Source organism: Bos indicus, chromosome 9 (assembly GCF_029378745.1).
Source record: "Bos indicus isolate NIAB-ARS_2022 breed Sahiwal x Tharparkar chromosome 9, NIAB-ARS_B.indTharparkar_mat_pri_1.0, whole genome shotgun sequence".
In the NCBI taxonomy this organism is placed as follows: Eukaryota; Metazoa; Chordata; class Mammalia; order Artiodactyla; family Bovidae; genus Bos; species Bos indicus.
Window position 1 is genome coordinate 93,925,284 of NC_091768.1, and position 15,855 is coordinate 93,941,138.

At 42.0% G+C, this 15,855-nt stretch overlaps 1 protein-coding gene across 9 annotated transcripts in view; it reads left to right on the forward strand.

Annotated features, from left to right (window-relative positions):
- Positions 1 to 15,855, forward strand: part of ARID1B (AT-rich interaction domain 1B) — a 440,026-nt gene that overhangs the window by 41,355 nt on the left and 382,816 nt on the right. For all 9 annotated transcript variants that reach the window (XM_070795595.1, XM_070795600.1, XM_070795596.1 and 6 more), the window contains exon 2: positions 7,812 to 8,006. In XM_070795595.1, coding sequence (XP_070651696.1) covers positions 7,812 to 8,006 — 195 coding nt within the window. The remainder of the gene's footprint in view (positions 1 to 7,811; positions 8,007 to 15,855) is intronic.

Below are 15,855 nucleotides of genomic sequence, written 5' to 3' on the forward strand. Positions count from 1 at the left end.
AAGAACTGTTGCTGATAATTGTCACTTGTTATTGGTAGTTTATGGAAGTTGCTTTATGCATAGGTAACAACATATTACTATTTCGTTTCTAATCTTAATGATTCTGAAAAGTAAGAACCCAGTGATATTTTAGATTTGGGATACGTGCGTATGTGTACAGAATTGTTGCAGATACTGGTTAGTCCATCTTACTTTTTATTTTCGAGAACACTTATGTGGCCAGTCCTCATCCCCGGGAGTCATGAGGCACTGTGACCATCGTGAGTCACCTGTGCTGTTTGCTGAGTGTGTGTGCTCGGTCAGCTCAGACAGTGAAGAGTTTGCCTACAGTGCCAGTGACCCAGGTTGGATCCCTGGGTCGGGAAGATCCCCTGAAGAAGGGAATGGCTACCCACTCCAGTATTCTTGCCTGGAGAACTCCATGGACAGAGGAGCCTTGGTGGGCTACAGTCAACAGGGTTGCAGAGTCGGACACTACTAAGCACGTATGCTATATGCTGAGTGAGACGCAAAAGGGGCAGAGCACGGACATGGCCCTTTTAGTCTCCTTGGGGGTTAACTAACATAAGAAAAATGGGAAAAAAACCTCAAAACACAGTACATGAGTTAAATATCAATATAAGGCAGCCCAGAAGTCGGTTACAACCTGCATAGGAAAGATTCCAGCAGGCCCCAAAGATAGTGTTCCTGGGCGTGGTGCCGGGGCAGCTCTCTGGTCCTTGAACCCGGGCTTGTGTGAACTTGGGGTTAGACAGGCGAAGGGGAGAGTGGGAGCATCCTCCTGCTGCTTTGTGCTGAAAGTGAGCGTGGGGGTGCAGGGGTGGAGGAGGCCCAGTGTGGGACAGCTGTGTGCGCGTGGGGGTGCGGGGTGGAGGAGGCCCAGTGTGGGAGGCCCAGCTGTGTGCGCCTGGGGGTGCGGGGTGGAGGAGGCCCAGTGTGGGAGGCCCAGCTGTGTGAGCGTGGGGGTGTGGGGTGGAGGAGGCCCAGTGTGGGAGGCCCAGCTGTGTGCGTGTGGGGGTGCGGGGGTGGAGGAGGCCCAGTGTGGGACAGCTGTGTGCACGTGGGGGTGCGGGGTGGAGGAGGCCCAGTGTGGGAGGCCCAGCTGTGTGAGCATGGGGGTGCGGGGGTGGAGGAGGCCCAGTGTGGGACAGCTGTGTCCCTTCCACCCCACCCCACCCCCACAGCAGGCCACAGTAGTGTTTGCAGGATGCCTGGGAAAAAACAGAGGCATTTTATAGTTATATTTAGACATCATCACAGAAAAGTCAACATAGATTGCTTCATGATGTGACAGCCTCTACTTACAGGTCACGCTGGCCGGCCCTGATCGTTATCAGCTGAGTTTTCGCACAGCTGTAATTCATGCACATCACTCTTAAAACAGTTGACATTGTTTTATATGTACTTTTCCACGTCCCTGTCCATTCCACTATGCCAATATATTATGGCCTGTTCCTTTAGATACTTTTAGTCCCAATTCCATTTTCATTATAATCATGAGACAGGTATTCTTTCTTGCATTTGGTGAGTGAGAAAACTTAAGGACTGAGCACCAGATTTAGAGTTACACAGTGGTAAGTGGTGGATAAGGGTGTGGACCCTCTCTGTGCCCACAGCCCGTGCTTTCCCCCTTCAATATTGAGAGTCATGTAGCTGCAGACAAATGCAGATAAATAGCACCACTTCCCCATTTGAGAGCGTCATGGTTGGAACAAGATATATTTTCTAGAGCTTTGCTTTCAAGCTTCCTATCGCATTACCCTTCAGAAAGAGTTTACCACTGCTTTATACATAATAGTTCAAATAATCATTTACTCACGTTGGGTTTTATTATTTTCACCATTTCATATGTAATGGACTATTCACAATTTTTCTTTAGTTGATGGTAAGAACATTTTTCCAAATAATGATTCTAAAGGGGGACAGTTTTTCTTTCGCTGAGCTCTTGTTTAATCCTGATATATAGATGTGATTATAGATGAAGAATGGCACCCCACTCCAGTACTCTTGCCTGGAAAATCCTATGGATGGAGGAGCCTGGTAGGCTGCAGTCCATGGGGTCGCTAAGAGTTGGACACGACTGAGCGACTTCCCTTTCACTTTTCGCTTTCATGCATTGGAGAAGGAAATGGTAACCCACTCTAGTGTTCTTGCCTGGAGAATCCCAGGGACGGGGCAGCCTGGTGGGCCTCCGTCTATGGGATTGCACAGAGTCGGACACGACTGAAGCGACTTAGGACGATAGATGAAGAAGATACAGTTTTCTTTCTCTGGGTTTTTTGATGTCTTTCTTTAATTTGTAGTTTAAGGAATTTGGCTGAAAAAATTGTGAAATGTTATATTCATAAAGAATCTACTAATAAACTATCCCCTTAACTTGGTATTTAGGAGTGAACACTGTTCCCTGGTGGCTCAGACAGTAAAGCATCTGCCTACAATGCGGGAGACCCAGGTTCAATCCCTGGTTCGGGAAGATCCCCTGGAGAAGGAAATGGCAACCCACTCTGGTATTTTTGCTTCAGACATCCCATGGATGGAGGATCCTGTTAGGCTACAGTCCTTGGGGTTGCAAAGAGTTGGACACGACTGAGCGACTTAGCTTTCACTGTTAACATAGATATCTTTATTATAAATACTTGGGTGGGTAGGCATACTCTGAAAGAGTGATAATGAGGGAGTATCTAAGTATAAAAACTTCTCTAAAGGCTGCTGCTGCTGCTAAGTCGCTTCAGTTGTGTCTGACTCTGTGCGACCCCATAGACGGCAGCCCACCAGGCTCCCCCATCCCTGGGATTCTCCAGGCAAGAACACAGGAGTGGGTTGCCATTTCCTTCTCCAATGCATGAAAGTGAAAAGTGAAAGTGAAGTCACTCAGTAGTGTCTGACTCTTAGCGACCCCATGGACTACAGCCTACCAGGCTCCTCCGTCCATGGGATTTTCCAGGCAAGAGTACTGGAGTGGGGTGCCATTGCCTTCTCTGCTTTAAAGGCACTAAAATGTATATAGTGACTTGTTCTTTAACTTGTATAATCTTTAAAGGGTAGTTGGATTTCCAGACCAGCCTCTGAAAACCTATTTAACCTATAGTACAACCTACCTATGCTACCCAATATGTCCAAAATTGATATTTAAATATATATATTTAAAAGATATATATTTTACTCTTTCTTATTTAGTATTTCTGGGGATAGGAAACTTTCTGAGGCATTGGAGGATATAGGCAAGAGTGGCAGCTTCCCAGAAGATCTAGGAAAGGGTGTGTGTGTGTGAGAGAGAGAGAGAGAGAGAGAACTCATAGATACATAGCTACATATCTAAATACATACATATCTGAAAACTTGTTTGAATAAGGAGGAGTTAGTCAGGTAATAAAATTCATCAGAAGCTGAGTAACTAAACCAAGTAACTAAACTAGTTATTTTAAGACCTCTCTGAAAATGGGCTGTATACACTGTTACTTTAAAAGCACTTATTTCACAGAATTGAAGTCCACACTGCAGCAGTTGTGGAATGGTACCTAGAACAGAAAAATGTGCTTGGAATAACATATTTAGAGAAATAGTTGAGGACTGTTCTTTATGTGGGTGTCTCTGCTGCTGCTGCTAAGTTGCTTCAGTAGTGTCCGACTCTGTGCGGCCCCATAGATATCAGCCCACTAGGCTCCTCTGTCCCTGCGATTCTCTAGGCAAGAACACTGGAGTGGGCTGCCATTTCCTTCTCCAATGCAAGAAAGTGAAAAGTGAAAGTGAAATCACTCAGTTGTGCCCGACCCTTAGCAACCCCATGGACTGCAGCCTGCCAGGCTTCTCTGTCCATGGGATTTTCCAGGCAAGAGTACTGGAGCGAGTTGCCATTGCCTTCTCCAGTGGGTGTCTCTGCTGCTGCTGCTAAGTCACTTCAATCGTGTCGGACTCTGTGTGACCCCATAGACGGCAGCCCACTAGGCTCCTCTGTCCCTGGGATTCTCCAGGCAAGAATACTGGAGTGGGTTGCCATTTCCTTCTCCAATGCATGAAAGTGAAAAGTGAAAGTGAAGTCACTCAGTCATGCCCTTAGCGACCCCATGGACTGCAGCATACCAGGCTCCTCCGTCCATGGGATTTTCCAGGCAAGAGTACTGGAGTGGGTTGCCGTTGCCTTCTCCAGTGGGTGTCTCTAGTATAACATAAATTATATGTGAGAATTGAAAATGGTGATACTTTGAAATACTTCCATCAATAGAAGGATAGATAATGAGAATACAATGGTTTTGCATTAGATATGACTATGAGCAGTGAATTGTTTTTTTGGAAAAGCCTTCGATTTGATTTGGGTTTTGATTTCTTTAAGGAGAGAGTAGTACAAAGCAGAGGTTAAGATCCTGCAGTGGTACATACTCAGTGTTAAAAATAGCGAAAGTACTCAGCAGGATGAATTTAAATTGTGGATGAATATTTAATAATAGGCCATAAGGAGAGAAGGTTAAAATTAAATAATTTGCACTGTGTAAGTATCTGTTTTCATATCTGAAGTCTCACTGAAAGGCATCTGATGCATTTTGAGAGGTAGAGATAATCTGTGTATTTCATGCTTTCGATTTTCAGAAATCTCAGGGTTAAGCTAACATTTTGACATGGGTGCAAATTAACTGAATTTTAAGTAGGGCTGTGAGAGTTTATGGCACTGATGAGAAAGATATTACAAAACAATTTCAGTCGCTGATAAGATGAATTTGCTGCACTGTTATCTATAGCATTAAAATATACACATTCCAATCATTTTCCCATGTTAAATTTCTGCTTTAATTAAGCCTGTTTGGGTCGTGCACTGTTTAAAGTCAAGTGAGCAGACCTTTCCTATGCCCTGTCTAATTCAGATTGAATGTGAAGATAGGGCTGCCTTGGGCCCCATATTGGAAATTTAGCCTGAAATCTGATTTACTCAGCCTCTCTATGGGCCATTCATTCACTCTGCAGATTCTAGCATCCCCAGCTCAGCCTCGATTTTCACACTTCCACAGAAAGTTTTATTTTACCTTTTGAAAGTAAATGTGGAAAATCTTTACATTTTGTTGTTCTTAGGCATAAATTCTAACTTGAAGCATTCTGAGAAAACTTAATTCTTTCTTTTCAATTTTAGTTTCATTACATGAGGTCATCATATGTATATGTGTGTTGAATTGTGAAGTCAGCACCATTTGTGACATCAGTATATTGTTTGAGCAATTTCTATCGTTCTAAGTAAACATTTTTCTTGACTGGTGAAAGTAACACAGTTAAAATTCCATGAAATTGTGAGTTTTGAGCAAAATCATTTGGCCTACACATATTTTCATTCCGGTGAGATCAATTCCTGGCAAATTTCTATGAAGCTCTCAGGACGGAATCAGCTGTTTCTGTAGGAAGGCTTTGTTAAAACTGAGACCTACCTGGATGCTCCCCCTCACAATGCCTCTAGGATGTCCGCTGGGTTGCACTGTAATCTTTGTCCAGTGCGTTCTCCTTCAGTGACCTGGTCACCTCTCTCGGACAGCCGCCGACACATGTCCACTCTGCCTCCAGTGCCTTGCACCATGCACACGGTAGACCCTTAGTAAATGTGTAATGAGTGGATTACTCAAGGCACTGCAGTGAGCACCAGGGTACCTACCGCTAAGAAGGTAGGATGGCAGAGATCGTGGGCAGCCTTGTATGTGGGGTAGGAGCATAGGAGGAAGGAGTCTTGGTGGTTCGTGTAGCCTTGCATGCTTGGGGTGTAGGGTCTGCACTCCTGGCTCCCCCTCACCTGCTGTTTGCGCTCAGCTCCTGGTCTCTTGGCATTGCCCTCGTCTCTGCCATGAGCCTGCCCTTGCCCAGGGCAGCAGTTAACCGCCCGGTCATCAGTGGAGCGTCAGGTGCAGCCCACGCGTTAGGACTCATCTGTTGGCCACCTGGGCTGCAGTTGGCGTATGTCTCCACCTGCTCCCTTCTCCAAAGCACCACACTCTCCAATTCCATTTTCTGACCATTCCTCTGGCCTTGCTGTGGCCTCCTTTTCCCTTCTTCCTTAAGTGATGTCAGTCTCTCGAATTTTGTCTTCTACCCGTTGTTCTCTTTTTACATATTCTCTCGGGGTAGTTCCTTGGGTTTTACGTGCTTCATATTGCTGAAGACATCCAGGATTTATTGAGGTGTGCTGTGTGCCAGGTGTGACTTGTGTCCTGCAGGTGCAGTATGAGTGAGCAGAATGGAAATTGCTGCCCTCCAGGAGCACCTGTCCTCGTTCTCCCACTTCCCTACTTATGACTCGAGGGCAGACCTGACTCCCCAGGCTGGAACGCATCGTGGCACTTCTGATATTGTCACCTGGACTTCCTTTTGGAATTGCAGTTTTAACATGCGGAAGAGTGAAGGCTCCCACCCCCCAGGGAGGGTGGATCTGCTTCTACTCCGGCACGCTGCTGGCTCAACCGGTGTCTTACCACCTGTTAAGCCACCCTTGCCACCTGTCTTCTATCATTCCCAGGTCGAGTTGCTTCCATCCTGTTCCTTGAGTCTGAGCGTGCTTTCTCCCACCACTGCTAACGGCCCAGGACCTCGGCTCAGTGGCCTGCTGGGGCAGTCCAGCCTGGCTCCAGGCTGCTGCTGGGGCGCCGCCCTTCCGAAAGCAGATGTGACCGTGACTCGATGTTAAACGCACCCAGTGGTTCCCCCCAATGTGCAATCGGAAGCCTTTCAAGTGACGCGTGAGGCTCACCCACTTACTGGTGTCGGCCCGCTCCAGCTGCTGCTTTGCTTCGCTGGGGTCTAAGCTGCTTCTGTTTCCTTGCACGTGCCAGGCAGTTCATCACTTCATGGAGCCTGTGCTTGATGCCCGATGTTTCTCCTGCTTGGGGGTCCTCTGTGCCGTGGCCCTCCCCACCTTGAACATGGCTTCTTCCGTCAACCCTGCTAATCTTCGAACCTTCCTGAGAGACCCCGTGTCCTCCGTGTGGCCCACAGTTGGGCCTCAGAGTCTGGCCCACAGTTGGCATCAGCATGTGGTTCTGGAAGGAAGAAAATATCTGTGGGTCTTTGTAGCACCGCGGTGAGGGACTTCCCCCGCCACCACTTCACTCCTTTGAAGCACCCCAGGCATGAAAGCCCGGGCTGAGGCTCCAGTTCGGCCCTCCTGAATGGCCCTTGCTCTGAGGCCCATGGGCTGACTCACCAAGCCAAAAATAAAACTCAAAAGTCCAGTTTTGAACTGGTTATGTTTGGTAAGAGCCTTACTTGCATTGAGAAGGTGGCTTATGACTCACAGTCTGGGTGCTTATTCATGTCACTAGTGATCTTTGAAAAGTTTTGCCCCAGACATTCTGTGTTATCTGAAATCTATCCTTTCACTTTCTAATGAGCACTCAGACACATTAATGTTTGATCAGGACTTGCAGACTCAGGTCTAAAATAAGGTAATTGTTCTAAGAATACTTTGAAGTCAGGAAGGGTTCCTAACCACTCACTATACTTTGCTTTTGTTACTGGGAAGCTGAAAGAGCTGGGTGAGGTTAACTATCATGCCCGTTTCCTGTGTGCATGGTAGAATTTTAGATGAATGCAAAATCTTTCCATACATTGTTTGTTCCAGATCCCTTTTAATTATTAAAGCCTTGCTAAAAGTTAAAAAATTAAATGTCTTGTATCCACATAGTTTTTTTTTCTTAAATGCTTTTCTGGGTTTTGTCAGGTCATTGTTTTTCATATTTTCACAAGTAAGGAGAGTTGCATTTTTAATGTGTATGTTAGCATAATAGACATTTCTGTCTCTGCAATAATGAGGTAATAAGCCTATGTCTTCTTTTACTTCTTCACAGGGCAGCCCAATGGATCCCATGGTGATGAAGAGACCCCAGCTGTATGGCATGGGCAGTAACCCTCATTCTCAGCCACAGCAGAGCAGCCCTTACCCTGGAGGTTCCTATGGCCCCCCAGGCCCACAGCGGTATCCAATCGGCATTCAAGGTCGGCCCCCGGGGGCCATGGGAGGCATGCAGTACCCCCAGCAGCAGGTTTGTGCTAGTTTTTACTCCACTTCCTCCTGCACTTGCTCCTAGTGTTGTCTTTGTCTTTTCCTGTCTACTGAAGGTTAGTTTTGAGACAGTTGGGAAGCATTTCATGGATTTTCTGCTTTTTAAAAACTTTCATAGTTTCTTGAAATGATCACAGGTACAACTGTTTCCCATCTCTTTTAAAAGCAGGAAAAGTGAGCTTAGAACAAAGTGGACACAGTTCCTGTTCTATTTGAAAGATTGACCGTGTCGCCATTGTGCAGCAGATTATATAGATCGGAGCCCCGAAGTGAACTTGGCTTTCTAATATTTCTGATGGCAGACAGTGTCAGATTTTGAGCTGTGAATAAACTTCTTAAGGTGAAGTTTTAAGTCATTTAAAGGTTTTTTTTAATAAAGATGGCATCAGCTTAAGTTTTCTTCAGTCTGCCCAAAAGTTATTTTGCTTTTATTTCTTCTGTATCTTTGGAAACAGCTTTCTGTGTTTCTTGTAAGAGAATTTCATGTGTATCACTTCTCCTAGGTTTGATGAGTTTTGTGTTTTTACATAAAACAAGCAAAAAAGACTTTCTGCTCTTAAAAAAAATATTCTCCTTTTTCTGTAGGATCAAATAGTTGGAGTTACCTTAAATGACCATCTGCCTTCTGGCAGTAGTAAGCCCTCAGTCTCTTGGACCCTGGAGAATGTATTTTTGTAATGTTGGCCTGAGGAGATTCAGACTTGTTTCAGGTTTAGTTACTAGAAACACCAGAAAGGCTGATTTGTAAATTCCCACACCAGGCCTTTAATCCAACAGTATACCAGCCTGGTGCCCACCTGGGTGTTTTCCTGTTCCCAGATAGGTTATCCCAGAGTGCTACCAGCAGCCTGCTCCAGAGTCTCACAGTTGCTTTCTCTCAGGAAGTTTTTCTCTATGTTTGACGAAAAATCACTGGAAAAAACATAGAACTTTGGTTCTCTACAGTGGATGTATGCTGTATCATACTTTATATACTCCGTAGCTGTGTCTAAAGGTTCACGAATAAGTTTCAGAGACTGAAAATTGTCTTCCCTCTTTATCTTAGTTTGTCCTTCAGTGATACTTTTATTTTAAGGCGGTTGTAGGGGAAGATAGAAGCAGTTCAGCCTTTGAATCCCAGCTGTTGGTTCTTTAAGTGCTCTTCATTCTTGTTAGAAGTTCTCACCCCTTGTTTATTAAATATGGTGTGTGAGTCACTCAGTCGTGTCCGACTCTTTGCAACCTCATGGACTGTAGCCCACCAGGCTCCTCTGTCCATGGAGTTCTCCAGGCAAGAACACTGGAGTGGGTAGCCATTCCCTTCTCCAGGGGATCTTCCCGAACTAGGGATTGAACCCGGGTCTCCTGCACTGCAGGCAGATTCTTTACCGTCTGAGCCACCAGAGATTGGCCACTCAGAATTCTAGCAGTCGCATACTTAATTGTACTTGTGATTTTTTTTTTGAACATTACTCTTTTCTTCTAGTAATATTTTGCCACCTAGAGTAAAACTCTTTAGTTGAGACTGCTAATTATGAGGAGATAATTTGTAAATGATTGAAAAGTTAGGTGAGAGCTGTAATCCCCCCCCCCTTTTTTTTTAAGTTTTAAAGCTAATTTCCCCATAGATGAGGGGAAGAAGGCCCAGGCAGGCAACTGCTCAGGTCCTGATCATCAGTTGGTTTGGGGCTGACAGTTCTGTGTGGGACTCTGGCCACAGGGAGCGAGCAGGGGCAGTGGGGCAGTGGAGGCCGCCGCTCCCTCTCCCTGTACCTTCCTTTCTGCCACATTTCCCTGAAGGGAAATTTGGAGAATCATTTCCAAAGGAGCTCTTCACGGCAAGCTACTGGATGAACCTTTTCCTCTGAATGAGTTAGTCTTTTTTTTTTTTTTTTTTAGATTAATTAATTTATTTTAATTGGAGGATAATTACAGTATTACAATGGTTTTTGCTGTATATCAACATGAATCCGCCACAGGTATACATGTGTCCCCTCCATCCTGAACCCCCCTCCCTCCCCACCTTTCCCTCCAGGTTGTCACAGAGCACCAGCTTTGGGTGCACTGTGTCATACATCAAGCTCGCCCTGCTTCTTCTACACATGGTGATGGATATGTCTCAGCGGCACTCTCTCGAATCATCCCACCCTCTCCTCTCCCACTCAGTCCAAAAGTCTGTTCTTCATGTCTGTGTGTCCTTTGCTGCCCTGCATGTAGGCTCGTTGGTACCATCTTTCTAGATTCCATATATATGTATTAATATACGGTATTTGTCTTTCTCTTTCTTGAATGAGTTAAAGTCTTGTTAGAGGTTTAAGACATTGGCTTATTTTGCAATCCCAGAGTGGGAGTCTTAACATTCTTCACAAATGTGAAGAATGATTACCTGGGAATATTTTTTTTCATTGTTTCCTTCCCACATACATAAGGCTAAAAGTGGAGGATGTACACTTTTAAAAGTGGAGTTATGTAGAATAACCGCAGTTTTCTTCGCCTTTTTTTTTTTATTTACTCCCCATGGTTCGTATATGCTTTTGAAATCCAATAACTCTTGGATTTATTTGAAGGGACAAATTGCTAAAGATTACTCACCAATGTTTTAGCAAATTTTTAATTAAGATTTTAGATTAGATATTTTACTGCTAACCAAAAAAAAAAAAAAGCCTAATTCTGTTCAAGCACAACTCTTTCTGATAATGAAAGGAAAATAGGGTATCTGCTAAGAAACTGAATGCCCTGGCTATCAAACTTCCATATTTGGGAGTTTAATCATAATTGAAACTTGTAAATAATCTGTACTGCTCTTTTACTTTTTCATTTAATTATAGCCTTGAAATGACATATCTTGTTTTGAAATCTAAAAAGCTAAAAAGAACTGCTAATGCATGTTTGAGTGTGTGTAACATTTTAAAGGGGAATCATACAGCGTACTCCCAAGTTCATGTGATCATAGGTGTAGGCTAATTAATAGCTTTGGAAAGGAAAAAAAATGGTGCAGGTTTTGGTGAAGGTTATTAGAGCACATTTATTTTGTTAGCTTTAGTCTGTGTTTGGTAAGGAATATTCAGTGAGTTGCTTTATTTGCAAATTTTGGATAATTATAAATTTGGTCTGCAAACAAGGTCCTGGCACAGTGATTGGCTACTGGTCCTATCCTTCTTCTCTTAGGCTAAGGCAATTGGCCAAGGATTGTTGTGGTCATGACTGCTGGTGTTCTTCTGGGAAAAAGTTGGAAGATAATGATGACATTGAGTTTTTATTGAGTGGACATCACCACCTAGGCATGGCTTTACTTTGGACGACCTCCAAAGCTTTCTGTGCTTGGTTTGTGAACCTCTAATGAGCTGAATCCAGTTCATTTAATATTGCTCATATATTTCTGCAAAGGATTAAAATGCAGGAATTCAAGTTTGTAAATTGAGTTGCCCACTTACCAGCTGAGTGGTAAGTTGTCTTTGGCTCAGGGGTCACAGTTTTGATTCCTGGCTGGCATTCTATTCCTGTGATAGGAATTTTAAATGAGTATGTGTTTGAAAGAACCACAGTGCGTATATGAAATTTAACATGCTGAGTATCACTGCTTACTTTATCTCTGAGGGTCAGGGGGAACTGGCCACTGACTGTTGGATTTTAGTGACCTAGTGATTCTTGATTTGTATGGTGATAATTTTATTTTTGAAATATACTCATGACTGGGTCTTTGAAGCATGACCTGATAATAGTACATCATTTTGGTATTTATTAACTGGAACTAGACTTGTGGTCTTTCACTTGCTGATTCTCTCACATCATCAGGCAAATACATAGCTAAACAGATTAGTTTTGCACGGTGCCCTGGAAACTAGTCTACTTGGGTTTTTATTGAGCTGAGAGGGGAAATGAATTTTCTATGCCTCTGTGAAGAATGTTCTGCCTCTAGGCTCCTGGAATTCAAACCTGGGATGGTTAACAGAAGTACACTGGTTGATTTCATCTAATACAGAGCTACATAGAGGATATATAATCTGTGGGGCTGCTAGAATCTGCTTCTGTTTTTTTAACTTAGACACCAGTGTGTCTTTTGCGGGATCAGGGATGTGGGTAAGCAAATGTTGTATTTCCTTTTTCTTGTCCTTTGTGATTGTAAATGTGTACATAGGCCTATGCTGACTTGCTCTAAAAAAGATTTTTCATAGAAATGGCACCAAGAAGAAATAGCTTACAGAAGCAAAGTTATATTTATTTGTGTCAAGCAGAGTTCAATCATGTTGTCTGAGATTTTTCCTGAGTTATCAAGGGTTAATTGAATTGATATTTTAACTCTTTGTATCTTGTTGCAGATGTTTGTATAACCTGATACCTGTTGGATTATAAAACCAACCCTGGAATTATAAAACAGGGAAAGAGAAAGAGGGCAGAGTGGGGATTTTAAGTTCATGAGTGCTTTTGTAATGGGAAAACATGACTTTTTAGTTTTGAAACGCACATGTGTATTGTAAAGACCTTTACAACAGCAAGAATATGGACCATGGCAAAATTAAATAGAATTTGTTATTTTTGTTAAGGTGACCCATTTGCCCTTACCACTTTCAATCTAAATAACAACTGAATTTAAAACTGAGGTTGTTTTGAAAAAGACTTTAAAAATGAATAGATGTTTTAATTTGTGTCTTTATCTTCTACACCCTCTGGATATGTATTTTGCTATGTGTTTTTGGAGTGAAATATTTGTTTCAGAACATAAGCATTTTATTTGGTACCATCCTAACAGCCAAAACACTTCTTCCAGGGCAAATGTTTATTTTGGCAGCAGATGTTTCTAAAAGGAGACAAACATTACAATTGTTTGGCTAAAATAAATGTTTTCTTTGGGGTTATTAAGGAGCCAAGTGAGTTCTAGGATTCCCACCTATGTTACTTTGTATTGTCAGTTTATTCTGGGGAAAAAATTGCTTTTTAAAATATAGTTAAAATCAAAACATACCTTTAGCTGTATTTTTTAAAAATACAGTTTGATATAGTTTAAACAATGTTTTTGAAAAGTTAGGAAGAATGGAGTGATGAGGACTGGTAAAATTCTTAAAAATTCCAGTTTTTTGACATGAAATGTTCATTTATACTTAGGCTCTGAATCCTAAGCATGAATTCAGTGTGCTCATTCACTTCAGTCATGTCCGACTCTTTGCGACCCTGTGGACTCTAGTCAGGGCTTCATTTTGCTTTTCTCTCTAAACAGCGTAGACCTCCTATATAAGGAGCATAACAGGGTGTGATAGGGTGAGAAAGAAAGGCTTGACAGTGAAGTAAATGAAGGCTTAACACAATGGAGAGGAATGGGTGCCTGGTGTCTGTTTTACATTCAGAGTCTTAATTTTTTTTGATAGTTCATATTCACTCAGAGACACCTACCTGGACAAAATATACTGTAGTTTAGTCGCTGAGTCCTGTCCGACTCTTTGCGACCCCATGGACCATAGCCCGCCAGGCTCCTCTGTCCATGAGATTTCCCAGGCAAGAATACTAGAGTGTGTTGCCATTTCCTTCTCCAGGGGATCTTCTCTACCCAGAGATAGAACCTGTGTCTCCTGCACTGGCAGGTGGATTCTTTACTGCTGAGCCATCAGAGAATCCCCAAGTGATCCACAGATTAATGTAATTTCTATAAAAATCCCACAAGATGTTTTTAAAATATAGATAAGCACATGATAAAATGTATACAGAAAACCAAAGGAAAAATGGCCATGGGAAGCTAAATCATTTTTAGAACGTATAAAGAAGATAGAATTACATATATTAAACATGTATTTTATATGTGTAGCTATATACACATATAAACACACATTAATAAAAAAGGGTAAACTTTTGGGCTAGTAACATAGTGAATGCTTTGAGATTTCTTTTGCTCTCTTACAGCATTTTTATCTAAGAGACTTGGAGCAAAACTGTTTTGCTTGTACACCTGAAATGTTTGGAACTCTTTCAGTGGATTGCAGATTTATATAAATAATCGCCTTTTGTTGGCCACATTTTGTCTTGATTTCCTCAGTTGTTCTTCATCAGTGAATATGAAGGTATTTAAAGTTTACTAGCAAATACATTTACACCTCACATTTCTGCTTCCAAGGAGATAGCAGATGCTACTGTCTTTGATGCCAAAGTTCCCTGTAGATGGAGTTTTGTACCAAGAAAATATTTTTGAAAAGATCTGTAGGTATGGTAATTTTTATTTGTGCTTTAAAATTTAAATTTCTGGACTATATGGTTTTAGTTACTTCTTACATTGTAGTTAAATTTCAACATCTTCTAAAGCATTCAGTGTGACATTTTTAACAGAGGTGTGTAAAAGAGATCACATTTTGTTGTTTATTTGCTAAGTCGTGTCTGACTCTTTGCAACCCCATGAACTGCAGCATGCTTTGGTTAAATATAAAGTTTTAAATCTTTAGCTTTTTTCCTTAAAAATGAGGAAAGACACGGTTTTATGCTTGAAAGTTTAATGAGAAAATATGAAATGATTTCTTTTGTAGTTTGGAAAGCTACTTTTATAGTAGGAAGTTTATACTGATATATGTGTGTGTGTGTGTATTTTAAGCAGACGTTTACATTGTTCTAGAGATGCTAAAGGTTCTATAGGTGTATAGAGCCTATTCTCTGCTAGTAGCTTATACCATTTTGTCAGTTACATATGAATCTATTGTTTACATATATAGACTTTAAACCTAAAATATCTGCTAAGCTTCTCTATTATACTTCTAGTTTTAGTTGTAAATCTCAAGTATATGTTTTAGGTAGCATTATACTTACTTGAATATACTCTACATAAATTTGGTTTATTTGCTTTCATCAAAGAAACAAGTATGATATTTATGTGAAAATTTAAGCAGTTCAGTTAGCACTGACAGTTGATAGCAGTAAAATCAGCCAACCACATTTCTTCAGTGCTCCCTGAAAAACAAACAGCAGCAACAGAAACACCAGAAGATAAACTGAAAGTTAAACTGGGTGGCATAGCTTAGGCCATTGGTTCTCAGCCACTGTCCTACAGTGCAAGAATTATACACAACTGAGTGAGTGCACGTGTGCACATAGACACACACCCAACCCGCCCACCCCACCCCCCCAGTTTAAAACCTCTCAGGATGTATGCCCATATCAATTGCATCTGAATATAAGCGCTTCCTGCTTTCCTGGTTTTCTGAGCTCCACAGGTGACTCCCCCTGTGCAGCTGAGGTGAACAACCAGGTATCAGAGAGCAGCCCCAAAGCAGCTTCCTGGTGTGCAGCTGTACTCAATGGGTGCTCCTTCTCTAGTCCTCCTCCAGTGAGTCAGAGACTCACCACTGCTGAAAGGGTTAAAGAACCAGGAGTTGGGACAGTTGAGTCCTTGTCAATTAAATGCTCCATCTGTGTGCAATATTGGAAAAATCTGTATCTCACTCTGCTCATCTGCTAAGTGGTTCTGACTATAAGATCTCCCAGCTTGGATTTTCCTTTTAAAATAATCATAAGTTAATGTCTTTTTGTTTTGGATTTTGGAGTCTTGTCATTTCAAATAGTCTTCTGAAATTTATGGGTTGATGCTTGACAGGTTGTACTAATACAACTACTAAAGCAAATTCTTTAAAATTCTTTCTAAAGAAAGCTGTATCTTCTTCAAAGATTAACAAATTGTTGTAATCAGTACAATAAATTATTTTCTAACTATTTTTAAAATGAAAATTTTCTCAGTGAATGTCTTTCTTCTGAATACCTAATGTGTGTTAGATATGTAAATTTTTTTAATATGTAGAAAATCTTAAGATTGAGATACTTGCTTTACTTGGAACCACAAAAAGAAGCAAAGAGAGCCAGTAATTACTTACACATTTTAC